At 44.0% G+C, this 24,190-nt stretch overlaps 1 protein-coding gene across 3 annotated transcripts; it reads left to right on the forward strand.

Moving 5' to 3' along the window:
• Nucleotides 1–3,983: 3,983 nt before the first annotated feature.
• LOC111980177 (protein Hook homolog 2) lies at nt 3,984–18,501 on the forward strand. Of its 3 annotated transcripts, none has more exons than XM_024010844.2 (22): nt 3,991–4,273; nt 5,120–5,202; nt 6,141–6,213; nt 6,370–6,420; nt 6,603–6,735; nt 7,065–7,132; nt 8,982–9,044; nt 9,263–9,343; nt 11,047–11,210; nt 11,313–11,453; nt 11,570–11,771; nt 11,894–12,004; nt 12,181–12,268; nt 12,436–12,502; nt 13,374–13,511; nt 14,165–14,252; nt 14,837–14,871; nt 14,988–15,070; nt 15,190–15,293; nt 15,457–15,564; nt 15,655–15,730; nt 15,892–18,501. In XM_024010844.2, exons 1-22 carry the CDS (start codon nt 4,229–4,231, stop codon nt 16,143–16,145), a joined length of 2,256 nt encoding a protein of 751 aa, XP_023866612.1. In that variant the 5' UTR covers nt 3,991–4,228; the 3' UTR covers nt 16,146–18,501. The 3 variants fall into 3 exon arrangements, with proteins under 3 accessions (XP_070289847.1, XP_023866612.1, XP_023866615.1); XM_024010847.3 differs by having other exon boundaries at nt 4,007–4,273; nt 15,655–15,726; XM_070433746.1 differs by having other exon boundaries at nt 3,984–4,273; nt 6,141–6,420; nt 15,655–15,726.
• The last annotated feature ends 5,689 nt before the right edge of the window (nt 18,502–24,190 follow it).

Below are 24,190 nucleotides of genomic sequence, written 5' to 3' on the forward strand. Positions count from 1 at the left end.
AACTATAGTTTTGGCAAGTCGGTTAGGACATCTACTTTGTGCATGACACAAGTCATTTTTCCAACAATTGTTTACAGACAGATTATTTCACTTATAATTCATTGTATCACAATTCCAGTGGGTCAGAAGTTTACATATACTAAGTTGACTGTACCTTTAAACAGCTTGGAAAATTCCAGAAAATGATGTCATGGCTTTAGAAGCTTCTGATAGGCTAATTGACATAATTTGAGTCATTTGGAGGTGTACCTGTGGATGTATTTCAAAGCCTACCTTCAAACTTAGTGCCTCTTTGCTTGACATAATGGGAAAAACAAAATAAATCAGCCAAGACCTCAGAAAAAAAATTGTAGACCTCCACAAGTCTGGTTCATCCTTGGGAGCAATTTCCAAACGCCTGAAGGTACTACGTTCATCTGAACAAACAGTAGTACGCAAGTATAAACACCATGGGACCACGCAGCCGTCATACCGCTCAGGAAGGAGACGCGTTCTGTCTCCTAGAGATTAACGTACTTTGGTGCGAAAAGGGCAAATCAATCCCAGAACAACAGCAAAGGACCTTGTGAAGATGCTGGAGGAAACGGGTAAAAAAAGTATCTATCTACCTGAAAGGCCGCTCAGCAAGGAAGAAGACACTGCTCCAAAACAGCCATAAAAAAGCGACTACGGTTTGCAACTGCACATAAGGACAAAGATTGTACTTTTTTTGGAGAAATGTCCTCTGGTCTGATGAAACAGATATATAACTGTTTGGCCATAATGACCATTGTTATGTTTGGAGAAAAAAGGGGGAGGCTTGCAAGCCGAAGAACACCATRCCAACCGTGAAGCACGGGGGTGGCAGCATCATGTTGTGGGGGTGCTTTGCTGCAGGAGGGACTGGTGCACTTCACAAAATAGATGGCATCATGAGGATGGAAAATTATGTGGATATATTGAAGCAACATCTCAACACATCAGTCAGGAAGTTAAAGCTTGGTCGCAAATGAGTCTTCCAAATGGACAATGACCTCAAGCATACTTCCAAAGTTGTGGCAAAATGGCTTAAGGACAACAAAGTCAAGGTATTGGAGTGGCCATCACAAAGCCCTGACCTCAATCCTATAGAAAACTTGTGGGCAGAACTGAAAAAGCGTGTGCGAGCAAGGAGGCCTACAAACCTGACTTAGTTACACCAGCTCTGTCAGGAGGAATGGGCCAAAATTCACCCAACTTATTGTGGGAAGCTTGTGGAAGGCTCCCTGAAACGTTTCACCCAAGTTAAACAATTAAAAGGCAATGCTACCAAATACAAATTGAGTGTATGTAAACTTCTGATCCACTGGGAATGTGATGAAAGAAAGAAAATCTGAAATATATAATTCTCTCTGCTATTATTCTGCCGTTTCACATTCTTAAAATAAAGTGGTGATCCTGACTGACCTAAGACAGGGAATTTTACAAGGATTAAATGTCAGGAATTGTGGAAAAACTGGGTTTAAATGTATTTGGCTATGGTATACGTAAACTTCCGACTTCAACTGTATGTATATATATAGTATAATATATTATATGATAGTTATATAGTATATATATATACACTGTTCTGAATGGCCCCAGAGTCTGCAACACCAACTAAGCAAGGGGCACCACCATGCAAGCGACACATGAAGACCAAGGAGCTCTCAAAACGGTCAAGGACAGAGTTGTGGAGAAGTACAGATCAGGGTTGGGTTTATAAAAAAATATCAGAAAACTTTGCACATCCCCGGAGCACCATTAAATCCATTATTATAAAATTGAAAAAGAATATGGACACACAACAAACCTGCCAAGAGAGGGCCGCCATGAAAACTCACAGACAGGCAAGGAGGGCATTAATCAGAGAGGCAACAAAGAGACCAAAGATAACCCTGAAGGAGCTGCAAAGCTCCACAGCGGAGAACTGGAGTATCTGTCCATAGGACCACTTTAAACAGTAAACTCCACAGAGGCTGGGCTTTACGGAAGAGTGGCCAGAAAAAAGCCATGCTAAAATAAAAAATAAGCAAACACGTTTGGTGTTTGCCAAAAAGGCATGTGGCAGCTCCCAACATATGGAAGAAGGTACTTTGGTCAGATGAGACTAAAATTGAGCTTTATCAAGGAAAACGCTATGTCTGGCACAAACCAACATCTCTCATCACACCGAGAACACCATCCCCAAGTGAAACATGGTGGTGGCAGCATCATGCTGTGGGATGTTTTTCATCGGCAGGGACTGGGAACTGGTCAGAATTGAAGGAATGATGGATGGAGCTAAAATAAAGGGGAATTTTGAGGAAAAAACTGTTTCAGTCCTTCCAGAGATTTGAGATGGGAAGGGGTTCACCTTCCAGCAGGACAATGACCTAAGCATACTGCTAAAGCAACACTCGAGTGTTTAACGTGAAACATTTAAAATGTCTTGGAATGGCCAGTCAAAGCCCAGACCTTAAGTCCAATTGAGAATCTGTGGTATGATTTAAAGATTGCTGTACACCAATGGAACCCATCCAACTTGAAGGAGCTGGAGCAGTTTTTGCCTTGAAGAAATGGGCAAAAATTCCCAGTGGACAGATGTGCCAAGCTTATAGAGACATACCCCAAGAGATTTGCAGCTGTAATTGCTGCAAAGGTGGCTTACAAAGTATTACTTTGGGGGGTGGGGGGGGGGGGGGGGGGGGTTGGAATACTTTCGCAAGCCACTGTAGGAAGGGAAACAGACATGTCACACAGGTAGGTGTTCTAGGAGAGCAGGTAGCCTACAGTGGGTGGGCCATGGATGAAGCCTGACTTGTTGGGCTGGCCAGAGCAAACAGGAAGTTGGCAAATACATCAGGTTGAACTGTGAGCATTGGAGCGAGAAGGGAGAGGTGTAAACAGGGAGATAGAGTACTTCGGAAAATAAGTGTATGTCTGCATGTTATGACACTGGAGGGCCTCACACTGAGCTGATAAAGCACATTTTCTCAGGAGTCAGATCAATGTGAGAGCTATGCATATGCCTAGTATAGATGGCCTCGATATATCAGCACTTAGGCACAGTGAATTTAGACCCTGGAATAATTTTTAAACCATTGGGCTAATTGCTGTGATACATTAATGTGTCTTACTTTACAGCCACTAGATAAACACATTTTGACAAAGTGAGATTGTATTTTTTTTATATATTTCAACTGGAGGGAAGTGTTTTCTATTTTAATTGCTAAACAAAATTGATTTGTGTACTTGTTTCTGCTAGGCTAGCTACATGATCAGAGTTTTGTTAGGAATCGAGACACCTTCACTCCTCAGTTCTGTGTCATTTTGTCAACTTGAGCCATCTACTGTTCTTTTGTGGAACTTTTTCGAACAAATTCCTTTTTTAATTTCAAAAAAGCATGCTAAAGGTTTTCGAAACATAGACAACATAACACCCACAAATGATCTCTACAATACCGCGCTCTGTTTTGAGCAACATATAGGCGAGCCAACAACAAAGACAGTACAGTATGAAGATAGGCAGAAACTCCTTCTCCAATTAGAATCCCTGATCACGCTGGTAGGCGATGTCATGGCGACGTTGGATGGCTGGTGCCGCGTGCAAGTGCTCGTCGGGCCTGGGAAAATCGGAAATGTCCGACCTCTAACTGGTTGTAGTTATACACGTGCCGCGTTCAACGAATCAGTATGCTGGAAATATCGGAGTTTCCTAGTTCCAACGAGCACGTGACCGTGGCAACTGCTCATGCGCAGAAACACGTAATAGGGCGTAAAGGTTGTCTCGCGCCAAGCTGCGCATGTGCAATAAATAAAAACCTGTCAGTTTGTCACTTTCACGAGGTTGGAGTAATAACATGTTCAAATACTTAGTACATTGTCTCGAATCTAGGTTGTGCCTTTAGATTTAGAGAAAATTAACAACTAAGGAAGAATTTGTCACTTCTCAAACACCGGCCTGGTCTGCTCCCAAGCGTTACGGAAGTCTCGCGATGTTGCGTGCGTCTCTGGGTTTTGAAACTCTGTGACAACAACACGTAAACAGGTCATCTGTTGCCATGACAATGTTCTTAATACGGAGTCTCACTCGGATGGTTTATGGAGCTAAAACGCGAAAGTCAAGCTAGCTAACAGGAGGCCAAGGTTTGCTGACGTGATAGTGCAAGCTAAAAATAAACTTGAAGCTGAAAGTCTCCCAATCGATTGCTAGTGTGCTAACTGCAGTGTGTCGGTTAGACAAACCAAAATGAGTCTGGATAAAGCAAAGCTATGCGATTCGTTACTAAATTGGGTAAGTTTTACAAAGTTAAATATGAATGCGAATTTAGGTAACTGGGATATCTTGCTAGCCTGTCGTCATCCAAAAGGACCTCTCGCTTGCAGTTAGCGAAATTAAATTAGGTGTTTTTACAATTAAATGTAGCTAGGAATTTTATAGTTAATAGTGTATTGAACCAGCTCAAATAAAAATAACATAATTAACTAGCTGTCACTGTCAAATAGAGCTAACTAAATTGTTTTGATGGTCTACTGTCCTCATCAGAAATTGTCGTCTTGGACAAGCTCCAAAGTTTCCAGCCAGCAACTGAGCTAGCCACTATCTTATGCAATCAGTACGAAGGTCTAGCCAAGCCCCAGCAAGCCAGTCACACTCCTAGCTAGCCTCTGAGTTTCTCAACTCCACGATATGTACCATTAAGATGGTACATAGTTGAAAAACTCAGCCATGAACCCTCCAAATATAGGTTGTTTAGGCTATGTTAAAATTGGCTAGAAATGTGGAATGATCTCTAACAAACAAATTGCCAGCTAAGTAGATAGCTGATGTCTATCATTTAGTGGTTAGCAAACACTTTAGCTGTACAGCATATAAGTAGAATGGCTTTCCAGCACTTCTAGACGGCACAATCAATCAAATGTATTTTATAAAGCCCTCTTTTATCAACAGTTTCACAAAGTGCTTAATAGATACCCATCCTAAAACCCCAAATAGCAAGCAATTTGCCCAACGTGTTGGCAGTAGCATTTGTATTGTTCCTCTTCTCGATCAGTTGATTTCTAATTGATTGTCACGGGAAGTAGAATAAATAAAACACTAACACATTTTCTTCTCATTCATCATGTCCAACCCTTCCAGCTACAGACATTTCAGGTGCCCTCATGCACCAGCAAGCAGGACCTGATGAGCGGAGTGGCTATTGCACACGTTCTACACAGGATGTAAGGGCACATCTTTTTTTGTGTGTTTTGAGGTTGGTGATAATGGTGGTGGTGGGTTAACACAAGCGTAGACAACAGCTAAGCTTAGGAAAACGGGGAGATATATGCAGTGTTCACATGCTAGTCGGAACTAGGAAACTCAGAAATGTCCGACTTGCTGATTCGATGAACGTGGCATATGTATAACTGCAACCAGTTAGCGAGTTGAACATTTCTGATTTTCCTAGTTCTGACTAGCATGTGAACGCGGGAAAAGGTCCTTACTTGCAGAACCCATTACCCTGTCACAGTGGCACATGGCAATAGTAAGAGATTTGTGGAGTCCGTTCAATCCCAGTCATTCTCAATTCACAGACCGATTTGCTTATCAGTTGCACACTGACATTTTGTTTTGMGCCTTTAACTACTTTGAATAGAACCTGATTAGAGCAAATTCAATCATCTATTCAAAAGCCTTTTTATAAAGTAAGAGGATGGGCTGTTTGTCTGTTTTATTTCTATTCCTACACTTGATAGGGAATAGGTCTATATCTCTCAAGGCCTGGGTCTGGCAGATTGTGCCCAGGTGGGATTTTGTGCAAGGGCCTGTCCATTTTTAAGGGTACTGTCTGTCCAAGCCAAATTACCTTCATACCTCATCTGCTGTAGTATTTGTGTGCCTTTCTGTACACACACACACACACACACACACAGAAATGTATCTGTTTTTGTGTCAAACTGGAAACAAGCAGTGCTTTTATCTGAAGGTTAGTTGAATTGGGTAATGGCAATTCTGGCCTCAAGCAAGTTTCCAATGATTGCTTGCTTGCTTGTGACATTCATTGAGTGTCACATTAGGGAGTTTGTGTTTTCCAGTTTAGAAATACTCTGCCCTGTGGCTTCCTGTGTATTGTATGTCCCTAGAATATGTCTTGTTAAGTGTTTCATCTCGTTAACAGAGACCCCTCCTGGTTTAATGAGGCATGGCTGGGCAGGATCAAGGAGGAGAGTGAGGCCAACTGGCGCCTCAAGGTGTGGTATGAGACAGAAGGATATGACACAGTGCTTCTAGGTTGTCACCTAGGCAACCTAGTGACCACTGGCCTTACTGTTTTTAAAGATGGTGTATTTTCACTAAGGCAAAGATGCCTGTATTCTCCAGCTCAGATTTATTTCATTTTCCTCCAGGTCAGCAACCTGAAGAAGATTCTTCAGAGCATGCTTGAGTATTACCATGATGTGAGTAAAGGCTTTTCCTCATTAAAGATCAGAAGGAAGGATGGATGGTATATGCACGTTTCCTGCATTTCTTTTAAGAGCTCAATCTCTTCCAGTTGTTCGTCAGTGTTTGCACCAGTCTTAGTCCATTTGAAATATCATTGCTCAATGCATATATTTTCTCTCCATCCCTCCATGAACAGGTGCTTGGCCACCAGGTAGCAGACGTGCACCTGCCAGACATCAATCTGATTGGGGAGTTTGGAGATGTGACTGAACTTGGCAAGCTGGTGCAGTTGGTGCTTGGCTGTGCTGTCAGCTGTGACAAGAAGCAAGGTGAGCTAGCTGGGCTAGAGGAGGCCATGCTGGGTAACAGGAAGTCACCTATGGAGAAAATGCAGAATTAATGCAATGACCTGATTTATGACGAGTTGATAAACTGAGCATTTATTGGTTCGTTCCTACAAAGCCCCAACCATGTACTGTATACAGATTATGATAAAACAGAGTTTTAAAAGACAATGTTATCCTCAGATGAACAAGCTAGTGGGTTTGATGTGAATGCAGGAGAAACTGTTGCACTGTGTGTAAAGCAGTGTGTTTGAGTGTCTGACTGTCAGATGTGAATGTGATATTCAGTGGACTCCTCTGTTTTTTTCTCATAGAGCAAATCCAGCAGATAATGACCCTGGAGGAGTCTGTCCAGCACGTTGTCATGACGGCCATACAGGAGGTGAGTGATAAGTCTTTTTGATATTATCCTCTTTGTAGATCTGTCCTTTTGTGAGATTGCACCTACAGTCGTTTTGAGAATTTTGAGTTTTGAGAATGACACAAATATTCATTTCCACAAAGTTTGCTGCTTCAGTGGCTTTACATATTTTTGTCAGATGTTACTATGGAATACTGAAGTATAATTACAAGCATTTCATAAGTGTCAAAAGGCTTTTGACAATTACATGAAGTTGATTCAAAGAGTCAATATTTGCAGTGTTGACCCTTCTTTTTCAAGACCTCTGCAATCCGCCCTGGCATGCTGTCAATTAACTTCTGGGCCACATCCTGACTGATGGCAGCCCATTCTTGCATAATCAATGCTTGGAGTTTGTCAGAATTTGTGGGTTTTTGTTTGTCCACCCGCCTCTTGAGGATTGACCACAAGTTCTCAATGGGATTAAGGTCTGGGGAGTTTCCTGGCCATGGACCCAAAATATCGATYTTTTGTTCCCCGAGCCACTTAGTTATCACTTTTGCCTTATGGCAAGGTGCTCCATCATGCTGGAAAAGGCATTGTTCGTCACCGAACTGTTCCTGGATGGTTGGGAGAAGTTGCTCTTGTAGGATGTGTTGGTACCATTCTTTATTCATGGCTGTGTTCTTAGGCAAATTGTGAGTGAGCCCACTCCCTTGGCTGAGAAGCAACCCCACACATGAATGGTTTCAGGATGCTTTACTGTTGGCATGACACAGGACTGATGGTAGCGCTCACCTTGTCTTCTCCGGACAAGCTTTTTTCCCGATGCCCCAAACAATCGGAAAGGGGATTTATCAGAGAAAATGACTTTACCCCAGTCCTCAGCAGTCCAATCCCTGTACCTTTTGCAGAATATCAGTCTGTCCCTGGTGTTTTTCCTGGAGAGAAGTGGCTTCTTTGCAGCCCTTCTTGACACCAGGCCATCCTCAAAGTCTTCGCCTCACCGTGCGTGCAGATGCACTCACACCTGCCTGCTGCCATTCCTGAGCAAGCTCTGTACTGGTGGTGCCCCGATCCCGCAGCTGAATCAACTTTAGGAGACGGTCGTGGCGCTTGCTGGACTTTCTTGGGCGCCCTGAAGCCTTCTTCACAACAATTGAACCGCTCTCCTTGAAGTTCTTGATGATCCGATAAATGGTTGATTTAGGTGCAATCTTACTGGCAGCAATATCCTTGGCTGTGAAGCCCTTTTTGTGCAAAGCAATGATGATGGCACGTGTTTCCTTGCAGGTGAACATGGTTGACAGAGGAAGAACAATGATTCCAAGCAGCACCCTCCATTTGAAGCTTCCAGTCTGTTATTCGAACTCAATCAGCATAACAGAGTGATCTCCACCTTTGTCCTCGTCAACACTCYCACATTTAAGTCATTTAGCAGACGCTCTTATCCAGAGCGACTTACGCCTGTGTTAACAAGAGAATCACTGACATGATGTCAGCTGGTTCTTTTGTGGCAGGGCTGAAATGCAGTGGAAATGCTTTTTGGGGATTCAGTTCCTTTGTATGGTAAAGAGGGACTTTGCAATTAATTGCAATTCATCTGATCACTCTTCATAACATTCTGGCATATATGCAAATTGCCATCATACAAACTGAGGCAGCAGACTTCGTGAAAATCAATATTTGTCATTCTCAAAACTTTTGGCTACGACTATACAAGCACAATTCTTTGCTCCCTGAAACCTTTCTGTATTTAACAGCAATATACACTAAAACAGGCAATAGCTCACTTATTGGCCTGCTTACCTCTATATTGACAATGGGTTTCACCATGTGATCTGTCTTTCTGGAGTTTGAACCAGCAATTTACTGTTTTGTTGTGGTGTAGCTCCTAGCTAAAGAGCCAACTGTTCCAGGAAGTCCTGAGACCTACGGGGACTTTGACTACCAGGTGGGACCCGRTCTCTTCTTACTCTGCTTCTCTGAATACATTAAACTTTCACTCCCCTGCAAGTTGGTTTTATCGCTATTCTTCAATTGCCGTCTCATTTACTTGTCTTTGTGGTATTTCTCTCTCTCTCTCTCGTTCTCTCTCTCTCGTTCTCTCTCGTTCTCTACCTCCCACTGTGCTGTCTATAACCTCCCTTGTGCCTCTCTCTGTGTCTGCAGTCCAGGAAGTATTATTTTCTCAGTGAGGAGGTGGAGGCGAAGGAGGATCTGGGCCAGCGCTGTCGGGACCTGGAGCACCAGGTGGGCAGAGAGGACTGTTTGTTAGTTAGCATGTTGAGTGTGTATCTGCAGCTCTTTGCCATGAGTGAAGTGACCCTATTTATTCGCTTGGCTGAGGATTGTTGTCCAGTCTGATTCCCCCTGATGGTTTGTTGTGTAAACGGTGCATAGAGCGTGATTAAGGACTCTTCTTTGTATCTGTCCCATTATGGCTTCTGTGAGTGCACAGGCAGCACCATTGAGGCCATCTCCATTTTGAACAGTGGAGGCTGGTGGGAGGAGCTTTAGGATGATGGGCTCATTGTAATGGCTGTTATGGAATTCAAGGAACGGAGTCAAACATGTGGTTTCCATATTATTGATGCCGTTCCATTTATTCCATTCCAGCCATTACAATGAGCCTGTCCTCCTATAGCTCCTCCCACCAGCCTCCACTGATTTTGAAGTAGTGAATGTTCTTCTACTACTTCTGAGTTGGTAAACAAACTGAAAGGGTGCATACTGCCACCTGGAGTGTGTTATTTGAACGGGTATGAATGTTGGCGATGTACTGCCACCTGCAGTTATGGAATTTTTGCTCACAAATAATTAATTGGCTGATCCTTCCTGATGTCCTGGATGGAATTATGTGATCCTTCCTTAACCAATAGGAAGCCACACCCAGTTGACTACTTCAAAATGGTGAAAGTTCTCAATGGTGCTACACATGCTAAAATGGGCTTTTGAGTACTAGAATCCTCTATTATTCTCTATGTCCTAACTGTGCTGTTAATGCTGCCTCTGATTAGGCAATGTCATTGGGTACAAAGACTTAGGTCATTGATCCCCAATAATTACATTGTATAGTATTTAGGATTAGAAGGCAATTACCACTTATGTATTCAGCATATTTCTTAATGTTAACATTCAACACATTAAGAAATTCTCAGTAGTTTATGTAGTTCTTTACTTTCTCCCTGGTATGATGCTAAAGCAAGCCATTTGTCCTTAAAGTTCAGTGTAGAGTTTTGCTGTGCTCAAACTGGAAAGATGTTCAACAGGTAAGTAATAGACGCCCCCTTTTAATATTGGCATGCCTGCTTGCCTAACCCACATAAACATATTCAGGGTGGACATTTTACCCTAAACCACCAACCAACATTCTTGTCCATGATAACCCCAAGGATAGTTCATCTTTCATCAAGCCTCACTAGCTTGAATCCTTAATCAACATCCCTTTCTGAGCCCACTCTCCAGTCTCTCCACTTTGTAACTGTTAGTCAGACTGACTCAGACATCTGTTTTTCTATTCACCTCCTTGAGAGGTAATGCTAACAACTACTCCATTGAGAAAGTGGCCCASCTGARMGAGAACATAGCAGACCAGCTGACTAACTGCTTTGARGTTTGTGCATGTGAAGTTACCACCAACCCTCATGGAAAAACATTGCATGTTTTGCAAGCAATGTACAGTGTCTGTTGCTGGATATGTGAGTGTGGCTCTTTTTTCTTTAGCACTTTTCTGTTCAGCATTTTCATGAGTAATTTTTTTTTTTTTTTGCCGGTGTTCTGCATTTTGAAGTGTCCTTTTTCTGTGCTCAGCACTTTCTATGACTCAATGTGTGACTGTTTGTTCATTTGTCTCTAGGTCTCCTCCCTCTCTCTAGCCTTGGTTACATGCCACTTTGTCTGGTTCTCTCTCTGCCCTCTCCACCCCTGACTGTCTGTGTGTGTTTGGTCCTCAGTTGGCAGCCGTCCTGGAGGAGAAGTCGTCCCTGCAGGTGGAGACACAGTCCCTGAGGGAGAAGCTCAGTCTCAGTGACCCACAGGATGCTTCCACCACCATCACTGGCAAGAAACTGCTGCTGCTGCAGAGCCAGATGGAGCAGCTACAGGAGGAGAACTATAGGTCAGAGTCATACCCTCAACACAGACTTCCAAACTAAATGCATTCTACTCTTTTGATACGATTAATTTATCATTTTCTGTTTGCCCCCTGTTTGTGACACAGACTAGAGAACAGCCGAGATGACATGCGTGTGCGAGGGGAGATTCTGGAGCGTGACGTTTTGGACCTCACTCACCGTAACGATGAACTGACCAGCCTTGCCCAGGAGGCCCAGACTCTCAAAGATGAGATGGACATCCTCCGGTGAGCCAAGGGGGAGAGCAGCCTCTCACTGGTCTGTGGCCTCCTATCCTTCTCTCCTTTCTTTCCTGCTCCATCCTCAAAACGGCTTCCCCATCTCACCCTCTCCCCTTCTACAGGCATTCGTCTGACCGGGTGAGCCGGCTGGAGGCGCTGGTAGAGACGTACAAGCGTAAGCTGGAGGACCTGGGGGACCTGCGCAGACAGGTGCGACTGCTGGAGGAGCGCAACACTGTCTACATGCAGCGCACATGTGAGCTGGAGGAGGAGCTGCGCAGGGCCAACTCAGTCCGCACCCAGCTGGACACCTACAAGAGACAGGTGGGCAGAGAGGGCTAGAGAATGGCGGAGGGTTAACAAAGGTGTGGAGATGAATGTGTGTATGACATAAGGTGCTATGACCTCTCTTCAGACCCTGAATGTGTTTGCCTCCCTGCTGTCAGGTCCATGAGCTTCACACCAAGCATTTGTCAGAGGCACTGAAGGCTGAGAAGTGGCAGTTTGAGTACAAGAACCTTCAGGATAAGTATGACGCCCTGCTTAAGGAGAAAGAGGTGAGAGAGGATGGCCCGGGACAACTCCTCTCCAGACTAAGATGTATTACAAGGGCATGATGTCAAAGTGGATGTGGATTTAAACTCTCTGAAATTCTGAGGCAGTCACTTTGAACACTTCTAGTAGGATCAGATTGAGTGGTCTAATCCCCACGTTATCCCAATGTGTTTTCCAGCGTTTGATCTCAGAGCGAGACACACTGCGYGAAACCAATGATGAGCTCAGGTGTGCACAGGTCCAACAGAAGGGCCTCAATCAACCAGGTGAGTCCAATGGACACAGCTAACATCCTGAACCTTCAGCCTCTGTTTTTCTAAATGACAAGATGGTAGAGGGGGGTTGTTTGACCTTTTGTGGCAGTTGATAAGACTACTGTCAAAACAAATGTGATATATTTTCCCCTGACATTTTGGCTCTCTTTCTCCTTCAGGTGGATTATGTGAGGACTCTGGCACAGTGGGAAACCTGGCCTCCGAGATGATGCCCACAGAGTTCAAGTATGTGAGACTGTGTGAAAGGTGTTATCTAACAGATGAAGCTATCTGACCTATCAATAGACATACAGTGGTGTCAGAATTCAATTGCTCATTTTCAACTGTAGGCTTGGGCGGTACCGGGGTGTTAAGAATAGTATTATTTTTTWAACTGCAATTCAGTTGAGCCAGTRACATGGTATATTTGTTTACTAAGAGCATGTGGTGCAAACTGAAGTTTCGTGACGTCCACTGTCGAGCAGTACAAGAGCTGATCAAGTTAGACTTGAAATTCACTACTAATGTTTGCCAGCTAAATATATCTATACGTTAACTATCTTAATGCCAAATACATTTTCTCCAGCTATGCATTTGGTTTGCTAACCTGCTAGCTATAGGTGGTTACAGCAGAGACAATCAATCCCCTCCTAGATTAAGTGTGAGTAGCCTTTTGAGATAGAACCCAGCTCATAAAGTTATAGAACTGTCTTTGCTTTTAGTTTATGTTCGCTTGCGCTTGTTAGCATTTAGCTAACGTCCGCTATGGGAATTCGCTAGTACTTTGATAGCATTTGAACATAAATGATGCCCTTTGTGTGCACTGCCGTTAATGCCGTAAACCCGGTATGGTTCAGGAACGATATGGAAATCTGGATCCGCCCAAACATAGTGTTCAGCTGTGATAAATGGCAAAGGTCTTATTCCTCAGCCACACTATTTTTAGAACCAGAATGTGCCATTGGGTCCATGAATAGAATGGCTCTGTCAGATGGCACTGCTGTTAAATTGGCTGAGGCGGAGTTGAAAACTTCTGTTGGTGTGTAGTGTACAGACCTTTGCCTTTCTGCCCCACTTCCCTGCCTTCTCTTTGACCTCATCCCTTCTGCTTCCACAGGGAGACGGTGGTGCGTCTGCAGAGTGAGAACAAGATGCTGTGTGTCCAGGAGGAGAGCTACAGACAGAGACTGGTGGAGGTACAGGGTCAGCTTGAGGAGTCTCAACGCAGCCAGAACACCCTGGAGACACAAAACAGGTGTGTGTGTGTGTAGGCATGCGTAAAATTAAAGATACGTTCTATACGGATACCACTGCATCTCATCCACAAAAGTAAAATAAAGCGTTTTTAGTTATGCACATTGTGATTTGATTGTYTGTATCAAGGTCAGTCCGTGACGATATTAGTCACAGTATATATTGCCAGAGTTTCTGTTTGAGTTTCACGTTTGGCTAAACGGAGGAGCGATCTAGCTAAATGTCAGCTCACTCTCTGGTCTGTGTGTTGTGTGGGCCGGAGCAGAGGATGGACAGCAATGAGCCAGATTGTCCCCCGGCTGTRCGTACAGTGCGTGTGTGTGTGGGCGTATCTGAGTGGATCGTGTGTGTGACGATGGGTCCAGAGTGTGGGAGGCAGGCAGCCATCTTCAGCAGCAGGAGGAGGAGAGCATCCCGAGCTGTGGAGTACGGCTGAAGTGGCTCCGTCTTCCCCTAATGAACCACAACACACAGAGGGGAGTGGGTGGGCGGGACACCTCTAGAATGGACTAATGCAGCGGCTGATGTGACATTGTATGCATCGCCAGCCTCTCCCACTCACTCAAAACCAGCTTAATCTAATTTCCTCGTTCTCTCTTCCTTTCCCCTTCTCCCCCTCCTGCTTTTCTTATTTGTTTTCTCTCATCCTTCCAGGTTGAACCAGCAGCAGATCTGTGAGCTGCGGTCCCAGGTGGAGGATCTCCAGAAGGCTCTACAGGAGCAGGGCAGCAAGGCTGAGGATGTGAGTGGAGAGACAGACCCTCCTCATTCAACCCTCCTCCTCCTCTAACATCCCCTTACTCCTGTTACCTTGTCCATACCAATCACTGAGTGGACCCAGTCTTCTCCAATCAAAGACGACAGTATACTGAAAATGTATAGGAATCAGGAATGGAAAGGACCYATCTCAATCGATTGACCATCTTAGTTCAAATATGTTTTTTTGTTTTTAATCATTTATTTTGTAGTCATTATAATTGGAAAAAGAGACCTAGACCTCATAGTCCTTGAGGACTGTTGTAGACTGTATCCTTCTCTCCCCTCTGACTGCCTGCCTGTGACTGCTCTCTGAGATTTTGTGTGGGAACTTTAACCCTTGTTTGCTGTGTTGATTAACCATTAACGCCTACCCTTCTGTCTCCGCCTGCCCCCACCGACCGACGTTCGGCCAATCAGGCCATCGTAAGTACGGCCCATCCCTGCCTGGGCTCTGATTTGACTTTGACTTCTTCAGCTGTGTATAATGCTTATTATTTGTGTCTCTGTCTGACGGAAGTCTGTTTCTCAGTAGTTTGAGTGTTGACTGACTTTTTCCTCCCCGTTCAGTCCTCCATGCTGAAGAAGAAGCTTGAGGAGCACCTGTGAGTACTATTATCACTGATGCTTGTACACTGCACCTGTGAAGGGAGTATTATTACCGCTCTGTAGATTCTTGCACATCCGGCTCCTCCATGCTTTCCCTCTGTCCTCGTCCCAGGGAGAAGCTCCATGAGGCCCACTCAGACCTGCAGAAGAAGAGAGAGGTCATTGATGACCTGGAGCCAAAAGCGGACGGCAACAGTAAGCAGCCTCTTATTTCCTGCCCTTGGGAGCAGTGCTATCAAATAGTATCAATCTAAGAGCACTTTCAAGCTCTGAAAATGCCGTTAGTATTTCCTTTTCAACCTCCCTCCTGTCAGTGGCYAAGAAGATTGATGAGCTGCAGGAGATCCTGAAGAAGAAGGATGAGGACATGAAGCTGATGGAGGAACGCTACAAGCGCTATGTGGAGAAAGCCAGGACGGTCAGTCAACACTGCCTGACACTAAACTCATCCATACAGCACAACGGRGCTTGGCCGCCGCCTTAAATCTGAGTTGCAGATATCGTCAAAGYTTGTCATGCACATCGTGACATAGTAGAGAATTTCCGCACCAAGTATATGTGTGTTTGTGTTCATTGTGCAGGTGATCAAGACTCTGGACCCCAAGCAGCCGCCTCTGACTGTGTATCCTGATGTTCAGYCCCTCAAGAACCAGTTGACTGAGAGAGACCGGAAGATCCAGCACCTGGAGGTAAGAGCCACTCTACATTGACTGACGAGATGCAGATGAGTGGTGCATTGTCTAACCCTCCATATGCATGAACAACTCCTCTGTGTGCAGCATGACTATGAGAAGAGCAGGTCCAGACATGACCAGGAGGAGAAACTCATCATCAGTGCCTGGTACAACATGGTGAGTAAGTAACCCTCTCCGTATCTGCCTAATCTACATAGTATTAAAGCAGTTGGCATGATGGGTGCTACAATGCTGTGCAATGACTTGTATAATGGTCTTGGTTTTTATGGTAGTAAGACATGTACCTGTCTTATGGCTCTATTTCTCTCTCTCCCTCCCCAGGGTATGGCCCTGCATCAGAAGGTGGTYGGAGAGCGGTCGGGTCCGTCCAACCAAGCCCAGTCCTTCTTGGCCCAGCAGAGGCAGTCCACCCACGCCAGGAGAGGCCTCGCAGCCCGCCACCAGCCCAGATAAGACATATCAACTCTGGSGGAGGATGTGGAAATGAGGCAAAACATTGTCTATATCTTAGTGTTCACTTCTTCCGTACTCCTACTCTCACTGCTCTGATGCCTTCTCCACTTGGTGTTTTGTGAAGATTGCTGCTGCTGCCCCCTGCTGGGCATCTCTATTACATAATTTTCTGGAGTGTCTGTGATGCAGAGCTACTTAATGCACCTTCAAGTGCTTTCAAAGCTGCCAGGACTTTTGAACAAAGATGAGTCTTGGGTCTAAATGAGAGCTGGAATGAAGGAACATGAAGTGGATAGAAAGAAGCTGAGCGACTAATCCTTAGTCATGGAATTCTTAGACAATGTTTATCATTCAGTKCCTCCATTTCTTTCAAGCCCTCTTTTTTTAGCTATAATGTATTTGATGTTTTCTTAAGGTTTAGATTAGGACATTATGAGAATAAATGCTTTGGAAGGCCACAATGATGACAGAGATGGAAAGGGATGATTTCTGCTGTCAATAGGGTAGGGGTCTTTACCTTCCCCCTACTACTACTTTTATATATTTTCACCCTTATCCAGCCCACTATCAGGCTAAATAGATATTATCCTCTTACTATGACATGGAAACACTAATAAGAGAGACCTATGGGTTGAGAACATGGTGAATTTGTGCGATTTTGTATTAACACTTTTTTTTATATGTACATGGTGAGAGAGACTGGTGAAGCGCTAGAACAGGGGTGTCATCCGGATCCAGATTTTTTTTTTGGGGGGGGGTGTACTCAATATACTTTTTCAATGATTAAAACCAAGTTTGAAACTGTAGAAATGATAATGGACCTACATTCATACAGTTTATTGACTGTGTCCAGCTCACCAATAATCATCAAAATGACAGTCAGGGTGCATCACTTTTTGCCAATTTTGATGGCGAGTAAATGTTGTTGAAGACTGAATGTGGACCCCGGGGCAAAATGAGTTTGGCACCCCTGATCTAGAAGAGCRCAATAATACGTCTTTGATATGAGAGGAACACATTTTCTCTACACACACAGTCATGACCTCTTTATTTCTGTGTGTTTAGACTCTTCTTTCAAGCTGTTATCTACTTGATTTTTCTTCATTTGTTATGAGTTGTTTTGTTAGAGTTTGAAGAGCAGGAAGAATGGCTTTCTAGACATTTTAGTTTTTTTTTCTAGATGAACCTCMGCATTTTGTAGTTGTGTTAGTCTGTATAATAATGTACAGAAAAGCACTCCCTCCTTTTTGATTATGATTAATTTCCTTGTGAAAGACTAGAAAAATGMCCCTGACTCTGTTAACCTATCTACTTTTAAAAACTTTTGTATCAAATTCCTGTATGGTGTGGTGTTCACATGTAATGGCAGAAGTTCCYAAAGACTAGCAGATATGGGTCCTCTTATGTCAGGACCATTTTACTGGAAGTATTTGCACAGACTATTGAACAAGCTTTTGTTTCAAGCTGTAATATGGGAATTTATTCTTTGAATGATTGACTAGATTTCCTGATGGACTACATTTTGTTCTTTTTAACTTTAATTTATCCCCTCTAAAGAGTTAAACAGGGTGTTTTTAAGAATTATAATTGGTTGCACACACCACTTTAGACTGATGTGAATGTAGGAAACGCTGGTGCTTGTGAACCAGAATGTGGGGTTATTGATTCACATAGTTAATTGATATGTGGGGGGAAACTGGCCACACTGGATGTTTTTACTGTGTAATCCTGAAGGGAAATAAGGTTTCAAGATAGCAATGGTATGTAGCTTTTCTATCGTTCTCAGCAGAAGCACTCAACTATAGATGCTTTTGTTCGCTGACACGAACTTACCTAGCTAATGAACAGACAATGTGTACTCTCTTTAATGTCAGAATTATTTACAACTGAATTTATGTACATTTTTACCTATCATTTTCTCAAGATGAACCTGTGAAGGACAGCACTATTGTTGAACACTACATCTATCTGATTACTTTGACAGTATCCACTTAAACATGGAACTTCTCTTTGGTACCCAAACTGCTCTCTATGACTTGTACCTAACCCTCTTAAGTGTGTAACTATCTGTGCAATGTTATTTACCAGGCTATGAAACCACAACTGTGTGTACATTTAACTTCACTTAGTGTTTTACTCTTTAAGTAGATGTGTTTATTTGGTATTAAATCAGGAAGTTAGACCTTAATTTCAAAGTAGTAAATCAACATTCCAACTGAACTGCTAGGTTCTAGTACTGAGAGATGAGGCCTGCGCAATTCAACCTATCGTGACTGACAGATTTGAATAGGGATTTCCAATGTACTATCCAATTGCAGTATAACTTGACACTGTCCCTTAGCAATATATTACAATTGGCATTTACCATCACAAATTGGACATGCAGTTAAAGGGCTTAAACTCTACTGAACACAAATATAAACGCAACATGTAAAGTGTTGGTTTCATGAGCTGAAATAAAAGATCCCATAAATGTTCCATACGCACATCTCTCAAATGTTGTGCATAAATTTGTTTACATTCCTGTTATTAAACATTTCTCCTTTGCCAAGGCAAGCCATCCACCTGACAGGGGTGGCATATCAAGAAGCTGATTAAAGTGCATGATCATTACAAAGGTGCACCTTGTCCTGGGGACAAGAGAAGGCCACTAAAATGTACAGTTTTGTGACGACACAATGCCATAGATGTCTCAAGTTTTGAGGGATCGTGCAATTGGCATGCTTACTGCAGGAATGTCCTACAGAGCTTTTGCCAGAGAATTGAATGTACATTTTTCTACCAATGTTGTTTTAGAGAATTTGGCAGTATGTCCAACAGGCCTCGCAACAGCAGACCACGTGTATGGTGTCGTGTGGGTGAGCAGTTTACTGATGTCAACGTTGTGAACAGAGTGCCCCGTGGTGGGGTTATGGTATGGGCAGGCATAAGCTACGGACAAAGAACACAATTGCATTTTATCAATGTCAATTTGAATGCACAGAGAAACCGTGATGAGATCCGGAGACCATTGTCGTGCCATTCATCCACCGGCATCACCTCATGTTTCAGCATAATAATGCTCGGCCCCACGTTGCAAGGATCTGTAGACAATTCCTGGAAGCTGAACATGTCCCAGTTCTTCCATGGCCTGCATACTCACCAAACATGTCACCCATTGAGCATGTTTGGATGCTCTGGATCAACGTGTACAACAGCGTGTTCCAGTTCCCGCCCAATATCCAGTAACCTCACACATGTCCATTAGCAATATACAGTATGAGTCAAACAGTGTTTCCTCTCCCTCACTCTTAGGTGGTCATTTCAGTCTGTCCATTTCGTGGTGGTAAATCCCTATTCAAATATACTGGCAATGGACACTGTCCAATTGCAGTATAACATGTTGAAACTGGCAATATATGTGTAATGGACATATCACAATGGGTATTTACCATCACTAATTGGACATGCTGAAACGCCGACCCATTGAACTCGGGACGGCCTAACAGTGCTAGTGATTCCTCTCCCTCGTTTGTTGGTGTTGATTTCAGCCTGTCATTTTGGTGATGGTAAATCACTCCTTAAATATATTGGAAATGGACAGTGTCTGTTAGACATATGATAAAATGCCAGTACCAACATTTGCAGTATGAAATGTTGGCACTGGCAATATACACTACATGACCAAAACTGTGGACAACTGCTCATCAAACATCTCATTCCAAAATCATGGGCATTAATATGGACTTGGTCCCCCTTTTTGCTATACAGCCTCCACTCTTATAGGAAGCCTTTCCACTAGATGTTGGAACATTGCTGCATGAACTGGCTTCCATTCAGCCACGATCATTAGTGAGGTTGGGTACTGATGTTGGCTGATTAGGCCTGGCTCGCAGTCTGCGTTCCAATTCATCCCAAAGGTGTTCGATGGGGTTGAGGTCAGACTGTGCAGGCCAGCCAGGTTCTTCCACACTGATCTCAACACACTATTTCTGTATGGACCTCACTTTGTGCACAGGGGCATTGTCATGCTAAAACAGGAAAGGGCCTTCCACAAACTTGGAAGCACAGGATCTTCTAGAATGTAACTGTATGCTGTAGCATTAAGATTTCCCTTCACTGGAACCAAGAGGTCTAGCCCAAACCAGGAAAAACAGCCCCAGACCATTATTCCTCTTCCACCAAAATGTACAGTTAGTACTATGAAGTGGGGCAGGTAGCGTTCTCCTGGTATCCGCAAAACCCAGATTCGGCTGTCGGACTGCCAGATGGTGAAGCGTGAATCGTCACTACAGAGAATGTGTTTTCACTGCTCCAGAGTCCAATGGCCCTAACCTTTACACCACTCCATCTGACGCTTGGCATTGTGCATGGTGATCTTAGACTTGTTGGAAAGGTGGCATCCTATGACGGTGCCACGTTGAACGTCCCTGAGCACTTCCGTTAGGCCATTCTACTGCCAATGTTTGTCTATGGAGGTTTCATGGCTATGTGCTCGAATTTATAAACCTGACAGCAACGGGTGTGGCTTAAATAGCCGGATCCACTAATTTGAAGGGGTGTCCACATACTTTTGTGTATAAACTCAGCAAAAAAAAGAAACGTCCTCTCTGTCAACTGCGTTTATTTTCAGCAAACGTAACATGTGTAAATATGTGTATGAACATAACAAGTATCAACAACTGAGACATAAACTGAACAAGTTCCATAGACATGTGACTAACAGAAATGGAATAATGTGTCCCTGAACAAAAGTGGGGGTCAAAAACAAAAGTAACTATCAGTATCTGGTGTGGCCACCAGCTGCATTAAGTACTGCAGTGCATCTCCTCCTCATGGACTGCACCAGATTTGCCAGTTCTTGCTGTGAGATGTTACCCCACTCTTCCACCAAGAAACCTGCAATTTCCCGGACATTTCTGGGGGGAATGGCCCTAGCCCTCACCCTTCGATCCAACAGATCCCAGACGTACTCAATGGGATTGAGATCCGGGCTCTTTGCTGGACATGGTAGAACACTGTCATTCCTGTCTTGCAGGAAATCACGCACAGAACGAGCAGTATGGCTGGTGGCATTGTCATGCTGGAGGGTCATGTCAGGATGAGCCTGTAGGAACACACAGCATTGAGATTGCCTGCAATGACAACAAGCTCAGTCCGATGATGCTGTGACACACCGCCCCAGACCATGACGGACCCTCCACCTCCAAATCGATCCAGCTCCAGAGTACAAGCCTCGGTGTAATGCTCATTCCTTCGACGATAAACGCTTATCTGAACACCACCCCTGGTGAGACAAAACCACGACTCGTCAGTGAAGAGCACTTTTTGCCAGTCCTGTCTGGTCCAGCGACGGTGGGTTTGTGCCCATGGGCGACGTTGTTGCCGGTGAAGTCTGATGAGGACCTGCCTTACAACAGCCCTACAAGCCCTCAGTCCAGCCTCTCTCAGCCTATTGCGTACAGTCTGAGCACTGATGGAGGGATTGTGCGTTCATGGTGTAACTCGGGCAGTTGTTTCCATCCTGTACCTGTCCCACAGGTGTGATGTTCGGATGTACCAATCCTGTGCAGGTGTTGTTACACATGGTCTGCCACTTCGAGGACTATCAGCTGTCCGTCCTGTCTCCCTGTAGCGCTGTCTTATGCATCTCACAGTACGGACATTGCAATTTATTGTCCTGGCCACATCTGCATGCCTCCTTGCAGCATGCCTATGGCACGTTCACGCAGATAAGCAGGGACCCTGGGCATCTTTCTTTTGGAGTTTTTCAGAGTCAGTAGAAAGGCCTCTTTAGTGTTCTAAGTTTTCATAACTGTGACCTTAATTGCCTACCGTTTGTGAGCTGTTAGTGTCTTAACGACCGTTCCACAGATGCATGTTCATTAATTGTTTAAGGTTCATTGAACAAGCATTGGAAACAGTGTTTAAACCCTTTACAACGAAGACCAGTGAAGTTACTTGGATTTTTACTAATTATCTTTGAATGACAGGGTCTTGAAAAAGGGACGCTTCTTTTTTTGCTGAGTTTATATAGTGTAGGRCCTGCCGGCCAGATAGGTAGGTCCATAGGACCAGTCGGCCAAATCAAATCAAATAGGGAGGTCTCGCAAGACAACTGGAGTGCTGGGCTAGCCACTCTTAAATAGCCCCTGGGCCAGCACAGGTGAAACACCTTCCTTCTAATGAGATGACCAACAGGTGTAATACTGACTGACTAACAAGGTGACACCAATCGGTGTGCCCCACTTGCTAACGTCCAACCTTTTAAATATAAAATGGAAAAACCTAATCCTGTAACACTGGTGATTTTGCTACTGTCAAGTGTGTTTACATAAAAAAAACGGAATGTGCAGTATCTATGTAGGCTGAATTTGTTATATATTCTTATGTTTGTCATTTTTCGTTATAACATCCTACTCTCTTCCCAACAGCAGAAATATATGTTGGTAGGACAAGGCTATGTATGTGCACATGGAAGTCAGTGATTTATGTTTACTATAGGTTAATGAGGCAATACAAATGTGATGTGACTAAAATTAAAGGACATTTAGTTGACTAAAATGGCCCACTATTTGCATCATTTTGAAAATAACTACACTAAATTATTATTCAACTGACAAAAATMTGACTAAGACTTAATGATATTTTAGTCATAATGATGAAGACTAGATTACATGTGGGATGAATTGGTATGCCAACTGCGAGCCAGGCCTAATCGCCCAACATCAGTGCCCGACCTCACTAAGGCTCTTGTGGCTGAATAGAAGCAAGTCCCTGCAGCAATGTTCCATCTAGTGGAAAGCCTTCCCAGAAGAGTGGAGGCTGTTCTATCAAAGTGGGGACCAACTCCATATAAATGATTTGATTTAGATTTTGGAATGAGCTGTTCAACAAGCAGGTGTCCACATACTTTTGGTCATGTAGTGTACATCTTGCACAACGTTAGTAGGTGGTGGAAGCATGATAAGGATATTTTATTTGTCGATAGAACCAGATAGGCAGGCCGACTAGATAGCTAGGTCCGGTCAGCCAGATAGCTAGGTCTGGCCGGCCAGATGGGTCCGGCCAGGTGGACCATCTAATCCAATCTGTCCGGGCAACTGTTACAAAATAAGGTCCAGCCGGATAGATAGGACTGATCTGCCGGATTGGACCAGCTGGCCGACTGGTACTAGATAGCTGGTAATAGATACTTAGCTATCTGGCTGGACGGACCTACCTGGCTGGACGGACCTACCTGGCTGGACGGACCTACCTGGCTGGCCGGCAAGACCTACCATGCAACCCATCTCCACGCCTTGTACTAAGACACTGTAACCATTTGCTGAAGTGTCAGGCAAAAGCAAAGCACCCTCCTAAAAGAAGGACTCAACACCTTTTTTTGTAACTCAAGCATGCATGGTGTGAAGGGTTTGTGTTTTTCTTTTTATATCTGTCTTTTTCTTTGTATAACTTTTTAATCAGTGCATAGAGGGTTATATAAAAATTAAGGTGAAGGACAAGTTTGTAGTCCAGTCTATTCTAGTATTTTGCACTACAAATAAAATGGGGACACCTGTATTTGAAAAAGCCAGTGATGATGATATTGTTTTTGTAAGTTGGCCTCCAGTACGGTAGATGACGACATATGCATTCATTTACTAGGCTAACTGACGATTGACGTGACTGAGGTGAAGAGCTTTTTGAGTTGATGCGACATGGATACAGTAACCATTTGAACAGTTTGCTACTACAGCGTATGGAGGAGCGGAAAGATCGTGAAGATGTGGATATTGACAGCGACGAAGAAGGAAATGACATTAGGGAACCAGTATGGTGTGGAAGATTGACGTCAAGTACAAAAACAAAAAAATACCCTGGTAGCTCAGAAATGGAATGTGACGAGCGTGAGGGTGAATTACCTGCGGTGGCAGGTGTGGTGAAGACCGCAGAGTTCGAGCCTCGCCCCAATGATTCTGGCCCAGTGCGAGTGAGATCTTTTCCTTTTGGCTGATCCATACGTGGTGTCAGGTTGGGTGGACAAGGGGTTGGGGACTGTTGAGTCTGTGAAAGGAACTCGAAGTGAACTTGTGAAAAGACCTGTGACTTGCTTTGCTCTCGGGAGCAGGGCTTCATTGAAAGGAGCGCTAACTGGGGTGGCGTTAGGTTCTGACACCCGCCGTTTGGTGCAACGCAAGCCCAGTGG

Source organism: Salvelinus sp. IW2-2015, linkage group LG20 (genome assembly GCF_002910315.2).
Source record: "Salvelinus sp. IW2-2015 linkage group LG20, ASM291031v2, whole genome shotgun sequence".
NCBI lineage: Eukaryota > Metazoa > Chordata > Actinopteri > Salmoniformes > Salmonidae > Salvelinus > Salvelinus sp. IW2-2015.